Source organism: Phoenix dactylifera, chromosome 11 (assembly GCF_051530095.1).
Source record: "Phoenix dactylifera cultivar Ajwa chromosome 11, Ajwa_hap1_PhDact_Kaust_v1.1, whole genome shotgun sequence".
Classification (NCBI taxonomy): domain Eukaryota; kingdom Viridiplantae; phylum Streptophyta; class Magnoliopsida; order Arecales; family Arecaceae; genus Phoenix; species Phoenix dactylifera.
In genome coordinates this window covers 605,840-626,988 of record NC_143200.1, presented here as the reverse complement: position 1 = coordinate 626,988, position 21,149 = coordinate 605,840, and the positions used below count along the sequence as shown (strand labels likewise).

The window sequence follows — 21,149 nt, the reverse complement described above, 5'->3', positions numbered from 1 at the left end:
AGAATTATGATGCTGAAGACTCATCATGTGAAGAGAGAATGAACAAGTTTTGCAATCTGCAAAAGCATCTCAAGAGCCCCTCGAAGAAATCTCATAATGAGAGAACTAATAACTTTAAAGCACCATAAGAATGGAGTCATGAAATGGAAAATGGCGAAAAAAAATGTTTTCTACTAAGATGTCTTAGCAGCATACTTACCTTTATCAGCATCATGTGGAGAGAAAATTGATAAGTATTGGGTTTTCTTGGCCATAAAGTCCCAAAAAAAAGTATGAATAGATGCAATTATACACTAGGGCAACACAGAATATTTTTTCTCAAGCTTTTTAGTCTTAGTCCCAAACCCCATTTGCATAACTTGCACCGATCAGTCACTATGTAATGGCCTTGTATTAATATATGGCACACGATTGAAGTCAAAATAGTAGTTATATCATATGTTGGTATAGGGGTGCACCAAGGCCTCATATTGTACTGATGTTGAGCCTTTATGGTATACCTTATGATGGCTAGTGCAGGTCATACTCTGAGCATTGATTTTCTTGATCATAATATGTGATAATTTGACCATATATTGGAACTAAAATACAATAAGTTTTCTTGAGAGTTTTCCTAAATGTGGCCTTTCTTTAGATGTTAATAATACCGCTCTCCCTGCGCTTAATTTTCAGCATAAACAAAAGTGACGTAACCATGAACATGAAGTCTTATTCTCAACTATTTAGATGTATTCATGGTCTCACATCTTTTTTACCTCTGGTTGTCAACCTAGTGCCATGCATGCAACTTTTTAATCAAAGCGTGGTGCTTATTTTTTCAACCCACCCACCCCTCCACCTCCAAAAAAAAAAAAAAAAAAAAAAAAACCACTTTATTAAATGAATCATCAATTTAAAAACAACACGGAATTGGCATCTTAAAAACAAAATTTTGAACCAAACATAAATAATTTTCCAACCCATCAAAAATACCTTATTATCGAAAAATATGCCGTGGCTCTCACAAGCCATGTTCTCTCCTTTACAGCATTGCATCTCTTCAAGGCTCCGGTGCGCTTTTCAGGGTTCCGCATCATCCTGCACATCACAACTTGTTGCCTAGGTTCCTCGCATATAGAATTCAAAGATGCAAATTGTCAGATTGAGCTGGGGAACAACATTCTTTTGCTTGTTTGCAATGCCAAAGGGATGTTCAAAGTGGCAAAGCTCAACTCACTTGCCACGCATTTTAAGCTTGAACAAGTTTGTTAGCCATCTAAACCAAGCTTGTATTTGTTCTTGCAAAAACATAATGCCTAAATTGGCTCATTTACGAGTCAAGCTTTCATGTAGTTTGGACTTGGCCTATTCTCTGGCTGAACAAGCTTGACCTAACCTGCCGTCGAGCCGATTCACACGTGCTTGCTGGCCACGACACACGGTTTAATGGGTGCACAAATATTAATGTTTCGGATTTGCAAATCCAAGGGAGATAGCAATCTATTAGACACGGCATGTTTAGAGGAAGATCTCACCGGGTCTGAGCCCAGATTCGCTTCTTTCTCGGTCAAACGATCCCCGATCCCCCAATCCTACGCCGCTTCTTCTCCCTCTTTTCTCAGAAAGCATCTTTCGCTTCTCGCGAAGACGCCAAGAAGCCGACTTCTGTGAATCCAAAGTCGAATAACCGAGTCTTGGTAGTTTTATTGTTGACGGAGAAGTTGGAAGCAAAGGTCCGTCTTCGTCCTTTTCTCTGTCGAGAGGGCGGGCGGAGATCGGCGATCGGATGGCGCCCAAGAGCGTGCTGCTGCCGGTGTCCGATCACCCGCGGGGCGGCGGCGACGATGACGCCCTCTTCAAGGGCTCCGCCATGTCGAAGCGAGGCGCCTACGCCGCCCTCTCCTACATGACCTGCGCCGGTCTTCCTCTTATACCTCCTCTCTCAAATCAAATCCCTTCTATTGTGCTGTTTTCTTTGAATTCTTGTTATCTTTTCTCTTAGTCTCTTAAAAGTTTGATCTTTTAATTGATTCTTATTGACTTCTTAAATCCACATGGGAAATGGATTTTTTTTTTTGCATATTTTATTTTAAACTTGATTTGCAAACCTCTTAAAAGGATAGGTTTTTGTTTTATTTAAATTCTCAGCAGCCGGTAATTTTTGCTTCTTTGTGATGTGATGTTTGGCTTGGAAGCTACTATGGCAATTCGTGATAATTTCTCTTTTATGAGTTGGTTTAGGAAAAATACTTGCATTGCCCTGCCCATTATTTTCAATGGGATAATAGAATATCATGGAAAGTTCGGTCATTCAGGCAGCTTTGGGACATGATTTCAGCTGAATTCTTGTCCTGATATACCTAAAACAAAATTATCCTTTTCAGTATGGTTTTGGTGTTCTTCCCTTTAAAGTCTCAACAGCTGATAGCTTTTGTTCTTTGGGATATGATCTGAAGCTTATGAACTACCATGAGAACCAAGTGGAGAATGATGTTGCTTTGTTTTGGAGTTCTCTACCCCATGTTCAAACGAATCAGAGAATACAAAAGAGCGTTTTATCCTGTCCATGAGCTAAGGGATTGCATTTGTGTCAATGCAAGTACATGCGAAATGCTGAAGATTTACCATGGTTAACCCTTTCTTTTAGACTATCATGTATAGCTTTATTTAACTAATAACCTTCACAGTTAAATAGCTGATTTAGAGCCTAAAGTAATATGAATCTGCTGCACAATGACATGAAAACCATAGAGATGTCTGTCCAAGTGAGGGTACTGTTTATGTTGTCTACTTTTGCTAATTGGAGTTAATTGAAATCTACAATTGTTATTTACCCTTATTCGAACTATTTGGAGTGCCAGTGCCATGATTATAGAATCCAGCAGTCATGGCAACTGCAGAATTATATATGCTAAGAAATACTTGGGGTTTTGATTTAGGATTTACATACTGTTGGATACGTGAAGGGAAGTTTCTTTAGCCAATTGAGTTGGTTGTTGATATGGTATGTGGTGCAGAGATGTAGAATTTCCACAGGAAACATAACTGAAAGGTCCTACTGAATACTGAGTCTTCAAACAAAAACAGTTGCAATGGAAGTTTGGTTGGCTTGAGAATGTAAAATTACAACTGAGACTGAAGAAACTAGGTGGCAATTTCTTTCTCGTGTTTTACGGTTGACTTATGTTGTTATGACTTTATATGATAGACTGGATAATTTCTGCATGACTACTGTTTATGCAATGTATACAACCAAATATAAGTGTCACATCTTTTTTTGTTTTTTATTTATCGAGTATTTGGCAGATCGGAGCAATTTAGATAGTTAGAGTGGCCTCTTTCATCCTTGGTAGTGAAAAATAGCAAATGATATTCTAGTAAATGCCAAGTCATAATGGACAGGTCAAACTCATGATGACAAATTCTTACATATCCTGTGGTCCCCCCAGGAGTAAGAAGGGAAACACAAAATGTAAAGCAAACTCTGCTGGTAACTGGAAGAGAAGGACATGGATTTTGGTAGAAATAGCAATTGTAAGCGAGTGCAAAAGTTACTGGAAGTTTGAAGTGATACTTTAGTTATCTTTTTCGTCATTTGTATGATTGGTATGGAAGGTGATCTACTAATTTTGTCAGGTAGACGTACTGATGATTTAGTACCTTTCGAACCAATAAAAAACATCCATATCTTTCACTGAAAGATGATTACGAAGAAAATTAGGAAGAGTAGAGATGATGAGAAGCAAGAAAATGAATTTGCATGTTCTTTTCCTTAAGCCCCCCAATATGGTACGCCGTACTAGCCCGAACCGGATGGTACAGGGCGTACCATACTATATCGGTTTGGTACCGGTATCTGGTACATGTGGCGTACCAACACTCGGTATGCCAAAAAACTCTGTATCGTACTAACACTGCGCTAGTGTGGCACCGATATAGGGGTCCGGTATCGAAACGGCGAACCTTGCCCCCCAAGAATATTAGTCCCATGCACTTATTTCTCTTCTTCTTTTTTAAATTGGCTATAGAATTGTGAAATATTTAGATTACTTTTATCTGTTTCTTACAGCAGATAATTTAGATAGATCATGAAAATTTGACTGCCACCCTGCTTTCTAGCGATATGGAAAGGTCACAAAGTGGCTAAGAGCCTTGGTTTTATTTGTTAGGTATTCATAAAACCCAATGATTAAAATATTATTTGCTGGTGTTGTGCTGGTTTGTAACTGGTATGTACACATTGTGCTGTGCCATGGTAGTTTTTAGCACGCATTGGCACCATAACATGTCTAGTGATAGCATGGAGCCGCTCCATGCCAATTCTGTATGCTGATAAGGCACTGGCAGGTACTTTCTGACTGTGCCGACCAGCACTTTCTTCTATGCTGGTACCAATTGATCAACCACCACATTCCAGGCCTTTTCATCTTTAGTTGTTAATAAGAGTGACAATCAACAGGACGCACGGACATAATTGGTTCGTCAACCAAATCGGTTGGTTCACAGCACATTAATTAGTGTAAATGGAATAAGGATTTTAGCAAGGACATAGACATCATAGTCTTCTTTCAAATGTTTCAAGATGGAAAATGATGACATATACTATATCTTTACCTTATAGGAGTAATCTTCACTTTTGAAAATAAGTGGCCTTCAAATAAGTGACTTCTTGAAGGTCGAAAACACAATGATGATGAGAAAAGGAGTAAAAAAAATATGCAAAAACAAAGAGGAGATGGAGAAAAAGAAGGAACAGGGGAGCCAAAAGATACGAAAATGCAGAGAATGTTATGCTGAATGATCAGTCAGCGTGCCTCATTTTTTGATCTAAACTCATTGATAAAAGGGTGGTCAAATGACTAAAATAACTCTAACCCATATACTGCATAGTCATGAAAATTATACCATTCTCAAATCATGGACACAAAATGGTAACTAAACACTATGATGTGACGGAACATACGTGAACAAATTTGTGTGTTTCAAGAACTATCTTCTTATGTAAAATGTGCTAATATAGTAATTTAGATTTATTATCTTTTTGTTTTCTTTTTTCTTTTGTGTCAACTTACCATAATGAAATTTTGACTTTTGTTGGTGGATCTGCAGTATTTCTTGTGATGTTCAACAAAGCAGCCCTGTCTTCATATAATTTCCCTTGTGCTAATGTCATAACTCTCTTTCAGGTATCTATATTCTTTCTGCACTGCCTGTTTTCAATGAGTGATGCATCTCTGAAATTTCTATTGAATGCTTGTATTTTGTGATTTTAAATTATGTATGTTGTCAATGACTTAAAATATATACAGCATGCTTGTTGCAACATCAATACTTCTTGATACAGTCATGCGGTACAACTAGTGCTAGTAAAATAAGCTTGCTCTCCAATGCACTTAAATACGTTAGTTGTCATTTTCTCTTTATGAGTACTAACTTGCTAATGAAAAGCAAAGCCCTAGAAATGGGAAGATGCTCTACTTCCGTGGTCTCCCCTTGTTTCCTTTCTGCATAAATTCAAGACCCCTTCACAATTAAGTTCATTTTTGGCTTGCGCTGCTGATGCACAAACCATCAAAACTAGTTTCACATGTTTGATCCTTAATTGTCCCTACCTCTCCCTCCCTCTCACTTCTGTCTCTCTTGTGTGTGATTGGGTACTCATGTATGATTCTAGCTTTCATAGTTTACAAACATTCAACTCAATGTTCGCATCTCAGCTACATGTATCTTCTTTGGCCCTTTTATTGCTTATCTTTTTAGTCCTTATAATTAGGTTTTATAATTAGGTTTTCTGATAACTATTCAATAAATAGTCCTAAAAATGTTGTTGCTATACATCTATCACATGACAATTTAAAGATAAATTTACTTTTCTTTTGTTTGCTTTCTTCTATTTGAGTTATTTTCCTCTACAAACTTATATAAGATAGAATAAAGGTTGTAGAAAATATTTGTTTTGTAAATTCTGATCCCTCGATTCTTACTAGATTTGCAACTCCACCTTCCTTTGCTATGGAGTACCAGCTTATACGTATTTCATATACTTGTAACCAATCTTTGAACCTTAACCTTCATTACTTTGTTATTCTTTGTACACCTCCAATTACGTATTCTCCCATATTCCAATCTTATCAACCAACAATTCATCATGTGCGACATCTAAGAAGTGGCTTTCTCTTGAAAATAAGTGTCACATCTATAATGAAATATGGAAGGCAGTTGCATTAAGCTGACATTTGGTGAAGGCCCATGTCCTTTTGAGGACTCCCTGTTCTCTTCTTGAGTATCTCGTGCACTTGTCATTACCCTCTAAATGCAGTCAATGGCCTGAATCATGCAATACATGAAATTGCATAAAGCTCCGTATCCATGATCATCTCTCTGGAATGTCCAAGGAACATATCAAAAATTATTACCTTTTAAGGTCCAATTTTAATCATCACAGAAGGGCTTTCTTGTGGCTAGAGTTTAAGATATTAATTTATGGGAAATTTAAGTGGTTTAGAGAGTTTTAGGAGTTTTCTGGGGCTTTGGACTTTGATGGTTATTACTGTGACAACAATGCTCAACTTCTAGATGATGGATTTGGCAATAAACAGGTCGATCTCACACAACAAGTCTTTGAAGCAGTCAATTTTTTGAGAGTTACTAACACATGTACTTCAGCTTATGATGTGGTCTCTCTACCATTTATGCTGCTCTACTCTATATGCGTAGATAAGACCCTTTCAACTTAAAAAAGACTTGATATTGACTGGAAATTATTAACTTGCTTGCTGGCGGAAGGGGAAATTATGGCTGCAACCCTTAACACTCCAAAAAGCTGGCTGGGCCTAAATGTCCTTTGTTTCAGTAGCACATTTTAGTAGGATATGGCCCTTGATGAGAACACATGATGATTCATCTGATAACACTGATTTGATGTGAATGTGTTAAGGTTATTTCTATGATTTAGAATGTTCAAGAGAGAGATACAAACAACTGTCTTTGATCATCATTTTTTTACAAAAAGGTTGTGCATACTTGAAGTTAATAAATCAATTAAATACTTTATGCTCTCTTACTATCACATAAATCTATTTCTTCTTCCTCTTCATATTTCTTCTTCCTCTTCCTGTTTCTCATTTTTTTTGTTGTATTTTTGCAGATTATAACATCAACATGCATTCTTTATGCAATGAAACACTGGAAAATCATTTCATTTACAGTTGGGGAACCATGGAGTGCATCTGATACAGCAAGCCTTGTACCAGTTGAGACTTGGTTGCGTACTCTTCCGCTTTCATTAGCATATTTGTTTTACATGGTATGTTGTATGTACTGCAAATCAAAAATTAGTGCATGTCGATTTCCTCTAATGTTTTGATTCACTAGTCCTTGAGTTGTATATAATGTCTGGCATGCCTGTTTTGGGAAAAGCTGGCTTCCATGGAGTCTGTGCGTGGGGTGAATGTTCCAATGTACACTACCCTTAGACGTACAACTGTGGTATTTACAATGATTGTGGAGTATCTATTGACTGGGCAAAATTACTCTTCTCCTGTTGTTGGCAGGTAAGTGACTGTTTATTTATATATATATATATGTCGTGTAGTCATGTACTTTGAAATTATAATAAGGAATTTTATTAAAGCTTTTGTTGCTCTAAAATTGTTATGGGCTAGTCACTGAGTCAATGTGTTGCCGCATGAGGCTACTCAACATGAGATTTTGTGTAACTTACTATGTGTTCCTTCACAGATGGTTTGTATACTTGAACTCTTCAAGGCTAAGAGCCTATTGCACACCGCATTTTACATGAGTTCTGAGATAACAATATTCAATGCTTGATTATGCGGAACACCTGGACTTATTTTTCAGTAGATCTCCAGTCTTTTGATTATCTATTCTTTCAGTTAGAAGACCTAATTAGGACAATCATCTTTGCAGTGGTCGCTTTTGAATGCTGTGTATCATGACAAAACAGTTTTATTTTTCAACATATGTTTTTTACTTTCTGATTTATTTCTTGATGGCATAACCAAGGGTTTTATCAGTGTGTCATTGATTGTTTTCGGAGCATTTGTTGCTGGGGCTCGCGACTTATCCTTCGATGCCTATGGCTATTCCATTGTCTTTATAGCCAATATCACAACGGCAATTTATCTTGCAACTATAGCCCGTGTTGGTAGTATCTATATCCTTACATTCTTTCTCTATTTCCCAATAATGTCTCTTTTTGATCACACTGTTGTTTGTATCTTCCATTTTCCAGGAAAGTCCAGTGGTCTCAATAGCTTTGGTCTCATGTGGTGCAATGGTGATCATAGCCTTGCCCCCAGTTTTGAATCTTGGTTTGTCTATGCAATCAGTAAACTTCCAAATCAACTGTAAATTAACTTACCCCTTACTGTTACCGAATTTCAGGATTAGTCTGTGGACCAATTTTGTTTTTCTGGGCATATATTCGGGGTGATTTGGAGCTGACAATGAATTTTCCTCATCGTTATTCTCCTGGATTTCAGGTAGGTTCAAGTTTCTTTTTTAAAACTATGTGTTCACGCTTGTCTGAAACTATGTATGTAAATGTGTATGTTTGTGTGTACATATATAGGTTTGGAAAATTCTTCTCGTTAGTTTATTAAAAAGAAGTATGAATTGATCCATCACCGCTTCCCATGGTCGCTACACTGCCTCCATTTTGCTACCCTGAGCACCACCATGATCATATCCTCCATTCTGCTACCCTGAGCACCACCATGAGCATATCCTCCATTGCTGTTGCATTAGTCCTCGATCCAGAAGTATACTCATCTTCTTCAAGGACCATCCCCACATGAGTGTTATTGATAGTCCCTTCTGTATCAACAGTAGCTTTCATATCCTCTTGCCCTGTCACTTGAACCAGTAGAATGTAAATAAGAGCTTTGCGATCTTGAAAACTGCGGATTAATACACATGCTCAAGTTTGTATAGCCATTTAAGATGCCAAGCCAATAGGGATAGTTGGAGCCCATAGGTCTGCTTCACGCATGCATCTTTGCAATGCTTTATATCATTGGTGGTAACATCGGACTTAAGGATTTGTCGAATTATATTGTAAGAGCCTTTCGCTGGTATTTGGAAGGTTTATTAGTTTTGATGGAAGCGCCAGTTTCTGCCCAATACTTCAAATTGTAAACCTATGTTCCACACTTCCCACCATCCACTATTTTTTATAATTTTCTTGTACAGGTAAGAGAATAGCTTCTTGAGCTCAAGGGAAGTCATTTTATGGTTTCCCTTTCTTTCTGTCTATTTGTTCTCTCATTTGTCTTCACTTGGATCTTCTGATGTCGTTCGCTAGTTCTAAACGAGATGATTAGCATGACCGGATACACTGTTAGCTATGAAAGGCATTTACTGTCAGTAATTTCAGTTCAAATTGGAAGATGGTTAGTCTGTAACCCTAGCCACATCCACATGTGGAGAATACGAATAATGCAGTTGTCTTTCGAAGACTGATTATAGACTCCTTCAACTTTCCAATTCAATTAGCATATCTGGTCTTGCTTTAAATTATTTCTTTGTATATATTTCTAACATATTATTACATGAGTTTCCAACTAGGTTTCACTGAAGTGTCCTTTGTTTATCTCAAAGGAAGCTTTAAGCACTCATAGGGTGCTTGTTTGTTGATAAAAGTCTTGGTGAATCATTTGTATGCATCTGGTTGATGAAGTGGATCCTGATCTTTACAAAAGCTAGTCATTTGCTAGTGATATCAGTGCATCTCTAGCCATTCTACTGTAACATGTATAAAAACATGTTTTGCAAAAATATTTAAATAGCAAACCTACTAATTGTAGTTCATTTGTCTATTCAATTTTTGCAGGCTGTGATGCTCCTTTCTTGTATAATGGCATTTTTCTTAAACTACAGCATCTTTTTGAACACAACCCTGAATTCTGCAGTCACGCAGACGATGTGTGGTAATCTAAAGGTTCGAGTTTCGTACTAAATAGCCATTTATGTTTTGGCTTTCATGCATTCATGAGAGCTTTGCCAATACATATCCTGATCTTCCCATTACAATAGGATCTCTTTACTGTTGGATTTGGCTGGTTAGTGTTTGGGGGACTTCCTTTTGACCTGGTGAGTTTGAATTCCTGATTCATTTTGTTGAATGTGATTCCGATCTTTTTCCCTGACGATGATTTGACAAATTCATTTCATCTTCTCTGCAGCTCAACATTATTGGCCAGTGTCTTGGTTTTGTCGGCTCTGGCTTGTATGCGTACTGCAAACTGAAGGGCAAGTAGTATTGATCAGCTAATGGCTATTTATTGTGACGGTTATCCCTATATGGAGTTTAAGGTTGCCTTAAAGAATACAAGCGGCTACCCACGGCTGTGGGGATTATTGGGGTGATCTAACAAGATTTTCTTCATGAAGTAATTATTGAAGCCAAATTCTTGGTGGTGCCATGAAGGGGGATAATTTTTTGTATATGTTGTTTATTTCTTTTGATCAGATCAATATATCTATGTACTGAAAAAAAGAACATGATCAAATGGGTAGAAGATATGTACTTGTTTGACCAACAGATAAGAGCAAGATATACCATTTTGATACCGGGCTTCGTACCGGTGCCACACTATTACTGTATAGGTACAATATGGTATGGGGTCAGTTTAGCGTACCGAGTGTCAGCACATCTCATACCATATACTGGTACCGAACCGATATAGTTCGTCTCGTACCGTCCGGTACAGTATGGTATGTTCCGTACTGTCTTGTTTGTTGACTCGTGGCTTTGGTGTTCTAGGTGATTGGCAGAATTTCAGTTCACTGACTTTACGTCATCAATTTGTCTCCATGATGTATTTTAGATATGTGTTTCAGTGGTTCATCATGGTAATTAAGCAACATGATGCAATTAAGCTTTTTTTTATTATACTGGATTTGCTGTTATGCTGTTGCTCTGCTCACATCTGTTATGCTACAATGGTCGGCAGTTTGTGTTTTAATCTTAGTTTGACTGGTTTCTTGTGTAGTCATTCCACCTCTTGTTGAGCTTCCTCAAGTCCTGGCACCACCTGGTTACAAGCACTGGCATTCGACATTATGACTCAGGCCTGGTATTATCCTCTGTCTGACCACCCTCTCCATAACCTCAAACCTCATCAGTGCTTGGTCACCATGGACAGACTCTTCACTTTGCCAAGCTTCGAGAATAAAAGCCATGCCTTCTCGCATCCTCAGCACCCACATGCTTCGCATTCTACTGCAGGACTTGATCGAAGGCTCCTACTGTTTGAGTTAGTATCACGCCTAACTCTCTTCCCTCAAAAGAGAGAGATCCAAGCCGTGAGGTTCGCCATTGTCCTTCCTTCTGAGGATGCTATCTGATCAGGTTTGGGTTGCACTTTGTACTTCAATTTCAGTGCATGTGTGAATCTAATACTGGTACTCCTTTTTCCTCTGCAATGTGCGAGGTTGGACAACTTTCTTTAGATCTCCTAATGCTCGACAGGGAAAAACAATGTCGTGCATTAAAATTCACAAGGTGTGCAACAAGGAAGAAAATCAAACAATCCGGTATGACAACTCCAGCTTGGTGCAATGCATAAACATTAGTGTTGTAATTTATATAGCGCATACCAAGCTAGAATACTCTCCAATGGCAAAACAAAACAGATGAAGCTCAGGAACTGAGCTATGCTCTCCCTCCAATGGACGGAGGGAGAGATGTGGAATAACGTGGCGTCGTCATCGCTGTTGGCCCCGCCGGATTTTAGAGATACGCTCATTTTGACTTGCAGAACAACAAACAATGGGGCGGTGAGAGGTGCATTAATTACCGGATATCGGATGTATCTAGCAGTGGAAATGGCAGTGTATTTTTCCTCGTGCATGTAGCTAAGGTATTATGTCAGTAAAATTAATTGCTAATCATGGTGCCCAACTAGTTAACTTGTTATCAAAATTGTTCGTACCAATATCGAATTCCGTATCAATGCCACACTATCATAGTATCGATACGGTATGATATACGGTATATCTGGCGTACCGAATATCGGTATGCCGTCGGTATTGATATTGAATATGACATATCTGATATCGTTTGATTCGGTATGGTACAGTATATCATATTTATTATTGTTTTAAATAAAAAAAAATTGCTAATGTATTCTTCCGCTCCCACCAACTGTTACTCCGACTGCCTAAAGGTGGTGTATTCTTCCGTCCTCCTGCGGACAACGTACCTTGCCGTATACCATATGGAGCTCAAGAGTCCATTGTTTATTATTTCATATAACATGCATACATAGTGGATTATATATTCACATTAGATTGATAAGATGGGCTGTCATAAAAAGGAATGATCACAAGGATCTTAATATCTCCTGATTCTGAGCCAAAATACAATAGCTTCTTCGATCAGTCTTCAGGGATATCTGGAATCCATAAATATTTATAGACGTGTGCCAACATCCTTTGTAGTGTATTATAACTTGCCATTATACATATTTTCCAATCCCATCAGCATATTTCAATACGAAGGTTACAGCAGCAAGCCACAAAAGATGCAAGCCCCATGCTTTCAAAACATGCCTATTGAATATTTTTGGAACCAAGGGGCAACCATCAAACATTCCAACCTTTTAATCAAAAGCAAAAACACTATTTTAACCAAAAAACAAGCACTCCCCATCCAACTTGAATTAAGATGATATGCAATTAATAATCATCCACGCATCAGTCCCTGCACTCAACTGCTAAAAAAACTAGCTAATATGTACTGCTGCATCGGCTAATGAATTAGTTTCCTGCTTTACATCAACTCTTGAAACCTGCTCCTCAGTGATACAGTCTGAGCTATCATCTGGACCTGACAATCCATGACAACTCGCAGTAGGTTCTGGCCTGAACATCTCATGATTTTCGAGATTTGACATCTTCTCCTTGGACTCCCCTTTGAGCAAGTCCACCACCTCGAGCATCGTCGGTCTTTTCTCGGGCTTCCTCTGTGCACAAATGAGAGCAACGAGCACAACCCTCTCCAATTCTGCCTCCACATACTTCCCGTTCAGTCTTGGATCTGCCGTTTCCTTGAACCTCCTCTCCCTAGCCAAAGGAAGAGCCCAGTCTGTGATTGTTTGCTTGACTGTTGGGCTAATCTTCTCTATGGGCTTCTTTCCACTAGCAAGCTCTAGGAGGAGTATCCCAAAACTATAGACATCGCAACTCTCTGAGGCCTTTCCAAACATGGCATACTCGGGAGCAAGATAGCCAAGTGTGCCTTTCACCTTTGTGGTAACGTGAGTTGCACCGTCCGGAATGAGCTTTGCGAATCCAAAATCAGCGACCCGTGCCTGAAAATCTGAATCTAGCAAAACATTGCTTGCTTTGATGTCCCTGTGGATGATATGAGGTGTGGTGTGGTGGTGAAGGCAGCTGTCACAAGAAAACAGTCGGTAGTACATTCCGTTAAGTCATGCAATAGAAATACTTCAAGCAGTGCATAGAGTTTGTAAACTTACGCAATCCCCTCAGCTGACCCTATAGCAATAGACATTCGCCTACCCCAGTCAAGATGACATTCTGCTGAGTGCTGACCATGAAGATGCGAAAGCAGACTCAAGTTAGGCATGTAGTCATATACTATTAGGCGCTCCTGCCCTTCAGCACAGTATCCACGTAAATTCAGAAGGTTCTTATTCCTTACTCTACCCAAAACCTCAACCTCAACAGCAAATTCCATTTCAGCTTTGTTGCTCCAAACTTTCAACCTTTTAACAGCTATCTGCACTCAGTAGATCAATGGCACTAAATTTTGTTGATGACACAAAACAAAGCACTGTTGCAAAAGAACTAAGAAAATAGATAAAATTACAGAAACAAAAAAATTTGAATCTAAGATAACCACAAATTTGCAGTTAAACAAACAGTATGTGTTTTCCCCGGAAAATAAAAAAACAACTTGAACGATGAATCCATTGTTCATATAGTTACCCCAAGGATCAATAATTTTGAAAATGTGGTTATGTTAACATCTTTAAAATAGATGAGGACCTACTGCTGACAAATTTACTGATAGAACTTAGGAGACATTCTGCTTAAGATAAAATGCTTATAAAATTTAGAGAATAATAGTTTTGATGGCTATGTTGAACAAAATAATGATATAGTCTGCTTTCCATATGTATCTTTAGGAGGAGCTGCAATTCATGGCATGCCGAATTGCAGAATCCTATACGATCATCTTTAAGCTTTAAGAGTACCTACACAGTATGTTTTATGGAAGCTTGCTTGTGAAGGCATCAGGATCTAAAGAAGTCCAAGTATGGTTAAGATTTCATATGACTTGACATTGTAGATCACATTCCATGGAATGGTGCCAAAAATGGTGAGTGAATGATCCCATGAGCTTAATATCTGAACTTTAAGAACATCTTAGCAGAGGATAGGGATGCAACTGGGCTGGACCTGTGCCAAGGAAATCCAAAATCTTCAACAGGGAAGCTTAATGACCCAACCCTAGTAGAGGATGTCATCAAGAAGAATATGGATAGGCCACAAGCTGAATTAGAACAAGAAGCAAAGGTTTAGTGTGCATCCGAGCAGGAAGTGACGGAACACCAAAAACAGTAGAAAAATGGCATACAAAAGACCTAAGCAGCAGAAAGTAGTGCAATATAGCACAAGAATGTGCAGAGATTGAAATGAACTATTTTCAACAAACAGGATAGAAAGGCATCAGCCAAAGGCAAACTGAATAAAGCAAACCACTTGAAACACCAAAAGCTGGTACTTCAATCCACTAATAGAGTAAGGGACTAGAGAAAGAGAACCGGGGGGAAAAAGATAGAGAAATGATATTTTGAACCGGTTGTATCACCCACAATGTTTATCAAAAGAAAAGAATGAGAAATAGATGTTATAGGATCTGTTTTAACAGGCAAATGGGTTGCTAACCCTAAAATACAGGGTTGCAATAAAGAATCTCACAGCCAACTGTCCAAACTCCATTTGGGGCCAGAGAAGTTGAGGGATTCACAAGGAACTTCTCAAATTGGACTAAGGAGGATTTATATTCAGATGAGGGAGAAAAGTAAAATAGACCAGTGGCATTATTCAAGGATAGTAACTCTAGACTTTTAATTGTCCGATACTAGATTCCTTTCAACAATCAGAAATTGGATCCTTGAACTTAACAAGTCAAGCTGGATCCTGAAGTTTTAAATGAAGTTCCACATTGTCAGTGACGGTTGTCCAGGTAATGATTATCAAAAATATTTGGGTGCAGAAGTTATTGGATGGCTCTCTCAAGAAGGCCCTGGCAGGAAGTTCACACCCAACAGCTGGAACGACCTAGCAGGCTCTAACGATCTTAAGTGATAATTGCGAAGGACAATGATGATTCAACTAGCATGTTATTTGTAAAGGAAGGGTTAGAAGAAAGCATGAAAATTCCATTGTGACACTAGGCAGCAAGCACGCCACTACATGGAGAAGAAAAGGAAAATATAACATTACAACAGATAGTGCAAGTAATGATTCTACTAAACACCAAAAAAGCAGACCTAAAAAGAGAAAAATTATGGATAATAAACCTAAATTAGTAAAAAGAGATTTAAATCAGGAAACTTAGGGTTCATGAACTGATCATGAGTTCTAAATTGGATAATAAGTAGCAAGATAAGAAAAATGAAAAGATAAAAAAGAAAACATAAACAAACTAAGAATATGAAGAATGTAGAAAAGAAAAGTGGATTTCTCCAAAAAAAGAAAAAAGAGAAAAGAAAAGAAAAAAAGGTGGAATCCTGAGGAAGTTGTTAAATCCAAGGAATATGAAGCAAAAAGCATGCAATTCTCTTCATAGATTAAACACGAAAAATAGGCTACCCTCCATGAAAAATAAATAAATTATAACTAAGAGCAAACAAAGAATGGGGAAGGAGAAGACATTTATAATAGATGTCTGATCTATACATTTTATCATTGAATGAAAATACACTATAAATGTTACTTTCTAGCTATTCTAAGGCAATCCAATGGCATTCCCAAAGAAATTTGAGACTGAGACATATTCCTCAGAGTAATGGGCAGCAAGCTAACACTAGTGCGGGACTGACACTGTTCCTATTACAACAACCTGATCCAATGGCGAAGATTATGAATGAGTGCTTCAATCTTATGTGATTTGTCTTTAAAGATTTCATAATGATCCAACAGCTCTAATTCCAGGATTTGATACAATGAAACTTCATGGGAAAGTGGCAAAGTGAATGCATGGATTTTGTAAGGAGAAAGTCAAAAACATATATTTACAAGATTTTACACTCAAATAGCAAAATATCATAATATAGGTGCATGTATTTAGAAAAAAATAATTTATTTGATATAGAAAGTTCACATGACGAGCATGCATGTAAAAAAGATGTTGTAACTCTATTCAACTGGTGGTGGCTAGATTCTAGGACCATGATAATGTTCTAAAAAGTCTCCTGGAAAGAAAGAAGCATGAAGTCAACAATATGGTCCTGAATTTTAAATGATAAAGACAGGTTAGATTCGAAAAAATCTGTAATTTCTCTTCAAACATCATGGTAAAACATTGACTAAACTATGACAAACATAAACACAAAGGAATTTAGTCCCAATAGATGCAAAATGTAAATCGAGATATGTTTTATATCATGTTCTCCGTATGAATTGGAATTCATCCATAGATGTACCAATACAAGCTAGGACATGTTGGATATTTCAACTGTTGATATTCCAAGCAATACATGCTTGAAATTACTAAGAAAGACTTGGTCATAGACCTGAAATGAAAGGCAGAAACTTAGCCGCCTGAGCATGACAGCTCATCTAGAGCTCCTTAAAAATGTACATTTTATTTGGGCTCATACAATGAATTTAAAAGAGATTATTTGTTGTGGCACTTAACAGTTATGGTTAAAATATATATCAACCAATAAGAAGCATATCAGGCCATCACCACTGTAACATGTTTAACTGTCGCACTAATCAACTTTTGGATGGCCTTTCCATCATTGTTATCCTTTTCTCAAATATTCAGTTGGAAGAGGAAATGATGGGCACAACGCAGATCTCCAATCGAAAAAGAATATCAACGAACAAAATCCATCCAAAGGCAGTAATGTATTAGCAACAATACATTTTATTTAAACAACTTATATGTTTTCCGAAAGAAACCATTTGTCCGGTCCTGCAAGTAAATTAATCCTTTCATGTAGCTACAGAAACTCATCGGGCAAGTTCATGACATGTCCTTTGGATTTTTAAATTATGAAACATAATCATACATCCACCTTCTTGTGGTGTAACAAGCTGCCTCTGAAATAAGCTTTTAAGTTCGGCCACTCGAAATCAAACTTTGGTAGGACAGATTCCGTTGTGTTCAGAAATCCATTTTTGGGATAGAGTAGAAATTGTGAAAACATTCGACAATTTGTACAAGAAATCAATACGCAAGATCCAAAATCTAAGTCCAAACAAACTGAGTGGATAAGAATCAACAAAGAGAGAGAGAGAGGAACAAGAGCAACGATGCAAAACCTGCGAACCATCCCAGAGCTGACCCCAGTAAACGCTGCCGAACCCCCCTTCCCCGAGCTTGTTATCATAATTGAAGTTGTTCGTCGCCGAATGCAGCTCCTTAAGAGAGAAAACCCTCCACGTCGTCGAACTCTTCTTCCTCTGCTTCCTCCTACACACCAAAGCCACCATCTTTTAGCTCATAATCCAATCAACCCCCCCGAAAGATTCCATCTTTTCACTCATACTCCAATCAAGACCCTCAAGATTCCATCTTTTTTCCCTGCGTCCAATCAAAATCTCCCAAAATTCTCCTCCCACCTCTTCCATCTCTCCCTTTCTTTATCACAGCGAAAAATAAATAAATAAAACACACGCGCACGCACACAAACACACAGAGAGAGAGAGAGGGGGGACGAAGCACATACCAACCGGAAATCTTTCCACAGCAGAGGAAAGAGCAGAAAGCCATCTGAAAATCCTTCCGATCCCCCGATCAGTCGAGAGCCGCGTGAAGAAAACAACACCAAGATGGCACTCCTCCGGTTCTCTTTTGTCAGTAGAGAGGAGCAAGAGAAGGAGGAGAGGAAGAGAAGCTCAACGAAAGCACGACCTCTGCCGCCATTTCGGCCAAACGGAGGCGGAGGTTTGGAGAAAAGAAAGGTGAAAGAAAATGAAACAGAGGTGAAGAGAGAAGAATTAAAATAAATAGCGGCGAGAAGAAGCCCGAAGAGGAAGCCACCAGCATTAGCAGCAACAGCAACGGCGCACCAAACACCAATGAACTCGGGCCTTTTTTTCTCGTTTCTGTCACAGATTCTGGGGTCCGCTCACTCGCGGAGGAGCTCCGAGATGCCAAGGTTTTTTACTCCCACGTAAGGCTGCAAATGGGTCGGGTCGACCCGTGACCCGACCCGACCCGCGTAGACCCGACCCGACCCGAATTTTAGGACCCGCGGGTCCGGGTCGGGTCCTAAAATTGGACCCGAATCATTTTCTGGGTCGGGTCTGGGTTTACCAAACGGACCCGACCCGACCCGAATGGACCCGAAGAGAAAGAGAGGAAAAGCAAAAGAAAGTCTTTTCTTTTTCTTTTTTTTTTTTTTTTTTGGCGTGGGTTGTGGTACTGTTGGTCAGTGTGGGAGGATAGCAAGTTAGCAACAAGCATAGGTTCACAGAATCCAAAGGAACGTCGGCCCGTCAGGATTCTCTCTCGATCTATTACACTGTTGAGACCTCTGGTGTGTAGCTGCCTTTTTTTTTTTTTTTTTGTTTTTCCTTCTGTTTTTTGGTTTTTGTTTCTTTTAACTTTTGAAGGGAGAAAGTGAGGGAACACTGCAACTGAATATGGGTCATGTGCCAGTTTTCTGTAATGGAATTGGATTTTGGAAGAAGGTCTGGGATTTTTTTTTGTCCTCGTGAGAGGGGAGCTGGGAGACACCGAGTTCCGTCCAATCAGTCATATAGATAAAAAATAGTGTGATATGAAATTTGGCTTGTAGACCGACTTAGTTAGTGAGTCATGGGTCATCTGTTCTGACTGGAGCTCAATTGCAAAGTCTTTCAAAGTCATGGGTCACCCAGCACCTCATAATTATGGTATGACCAAATTAGATTTGTCCAAATTTTTTCCCAAAAGCACAAAAAAATTGGACCCGATCGGACCCGGACCCGACCCGAATCAGACCCGGACCCGACCCGAACCTGACTCGGACCCGACCCGACCCGACCCAACCCGATCTTCAACCGGGTCGGGTCCGGGTCCAAAATTGGGACCCGAACAAAAAACCGGGTCGGATCGGGGTCACCTAGGACCCGACCCGACCCGACCCATTTGCACCCCTACTCCCACGCAGGAACGGGTCGGGTTGCGATCATGCTGGAATTAGAAGCAAACATTTTGAGAAAAAATTCTCAATCCAAACCCAACGTATTGAGAAATTTACTTCTGCAAAATAACCTCTTCATTATGTGGATAATGTTATCCAATATATATGCAACAAATGGCGTCTAAACAATGCGATTAACCTGGAAACACGACTTACAGGGAGTAAATTGCAATTTTAAAGTATTTAGAGCACCGACAAAAGTTCATCCAAAAGAGAAAGGTAGGGACAAGACGATAACTTAGTAAGATGCCACTCATGGACTCAATCATGACGCAGATTAGCAAAAGCGATGCCATTAACCTGTAAACATGACTTACAGGGAGCAAATAGCAATTTTAAAATATTTAGAGCACCGACAAAACATCATCCAAAAGAGAAAAGTAGAGACAAAGACGATAACTTAATAAGATGCCACTCATGGACTCAATTGCCTAGTAAGACAAAGCTTGCAGATCATGAAATAATAGGCCGAAGGATTATGAGAGGGTTGTAGCATGAAGTACAGATGAGAGGGTTGTGGTATAAAGTATAAATTTCTTCCTATCACCTGGTTAGCCAATAGTTTTGGGAAGGCATTACTTTTTTTTCTTCTATCGAAAGGCAGAGCCAAAATCGGATTAGATACTACTATATCCATATCTATATTTATTTTATTTAACAAACACATATACGGATACATATATTAGTATGATGCAAAAATTTGTACCGATACAAATTGAAGACTGAAAGTATGAAAATAAATACGGATATAATTTGGATAATTAAATTTTATGACTATAGAATCAAAGATATCACTAAATTGATGATAAATCAACTTAATAGAATGGTAATATGATCATCTAGTTTTTTTAAAGGTTCATGAGGACTATATAAACTTAAATAGGATTACAACTGGATCAACTTCCTGGCCAAAATTTGAAAACCATAGAAATAATAGAAAGGGAAATTGGCTCTTTGGAAATGACTAATTTGGCCCAAGTACTCCGCTACATCGACCTGTACAGAAAACAAAACATTTATTGTTGAGATGCCCGCACCGTTAGCATCGGTAGCCGTTTAAGCATCGATACAGCAGCATGCAGTGTTAGTTAGCTGTATGGACCCGTGCAACCACAACCATAGATCTTGTTTGATGGATTCATGATGGACATGTATGCTCAGATGACATGGGCAGTCGTTTTAGACTTTGACCATATGCGTAGCATTAATATGAGCTATTACTTAGATGGATGTCCTCATAGAATGACACAATCTTACAATTTCATTTATAGCATGGGTTACTGGATGGAGCCACTTCCCACAATGCTCAAGTCCATGGCTGAATTGAGTCATTGTATTGATTTCTTGGGTACAAAAATGGATGTTCCAAAGGGTTTTACCATCTTTAATTGGATAATTGAGGTTCCATATCTTTGCAGGAGAAGAAAAGTTGAAAAGTAGATGCGCCAATTAGTAAAATTTAAGCGAACAAAGGCTTGTCCCAATTATCATACACGACAGGAGCGTATCTTTCGTGCGAAAGAATGATCAACCTTCTTTAATTCGCACGAAACCACTGTTGGATCATCAGCTGTTCACTTTGAGATCTATGCTGATAGATGAATAATAGATTTCGAAGAAGCGTCCTGAGTTTGTGCGTTGGGTGATCCAACCGGCGATTTCGTACAAAGGAAGGTTCATCATTTTTGATACAAGCTGTTCCCTTATCAGACTTAGCAATCAGGGATTTCAGCTTTAGATCTTGGATGGTGC

At 38.7% G+C, this 21,149-nt stretch overlaps 2 protein-coding genes across 3 annotated transcripts; one reads left to right on the top strand and one right to left on the bottom strand.

Moving 5' to 3' along the window:
* Positions 1-1,464: 1,464 nt before the first annotated feature.
* Positions 1,465-10,541, top strand: LOC103710112 (UDP-N-acetylglucosamine transporter UGNT1-like). 2 transcript variants are annotated; one of them, XM_008795728.5, is made up of 10 exons: positions 1,465-1,898; positions 5,089-5,165; positions 7,127-7,285; positions 7,399-7,532; positions 8,016-8,146; positions 8,234-8,278; positions 8,386-8,483; positions 9,833-9,940; positions 10,036-10,092; positions 10,185-10,541. In XM_008795728.5, exons 1-10 carry the CDS (start codon positions 1,766-1,768, stop codon positions 10,257-10,259), a joined length of 1,017 nt encoding a protein of 338 aa, XP_008793950.2. In that variant the 5' UTR covers positions 1,465-1,765; the 3' UTR covers positions 10,260-10,541. The 2 variants fall into 2 exon arrangements, with proteins under 2 accessions (XP_008793950.2, XP_088562404.1); XM_088706278.1 differs by lacking the exons at positions 9,833-9,940; positions 10,036-10,092; positions 10,185-10,541 and adding an exon at positions 8,573-8,762.
* A 1,929-nt stretch (positions 10,542-12,470) lies between these two features.
* LOC103710111 (PTI1-like tyrosine-protein kinase At3g15890) lies at positions 12,471-18,344 on the bottom strand. Its single transcript, XM_008795727.4, has 4 exons — positions 17,937-18,344; positions 17,530-17,680; positions 13,485-13,747; positions 12,471-13,398 (listed from the first exon to the last, which is right to left on the bottom strand). The coding sequence occupies exons 1-4, from the start codon at positions 17,978-17,980 to the stop codon at positions 12,729-12,731; spliced, it is 1,128 nt and encodes a 375-aa protein (XP_008793949.1). The 5' UTR covers positions 17,981-18,344; the 3' UTR covers positions 12,471-12,728.
* Positions 18,345-21,149: the final 2,805 nt, after the last annotated feature.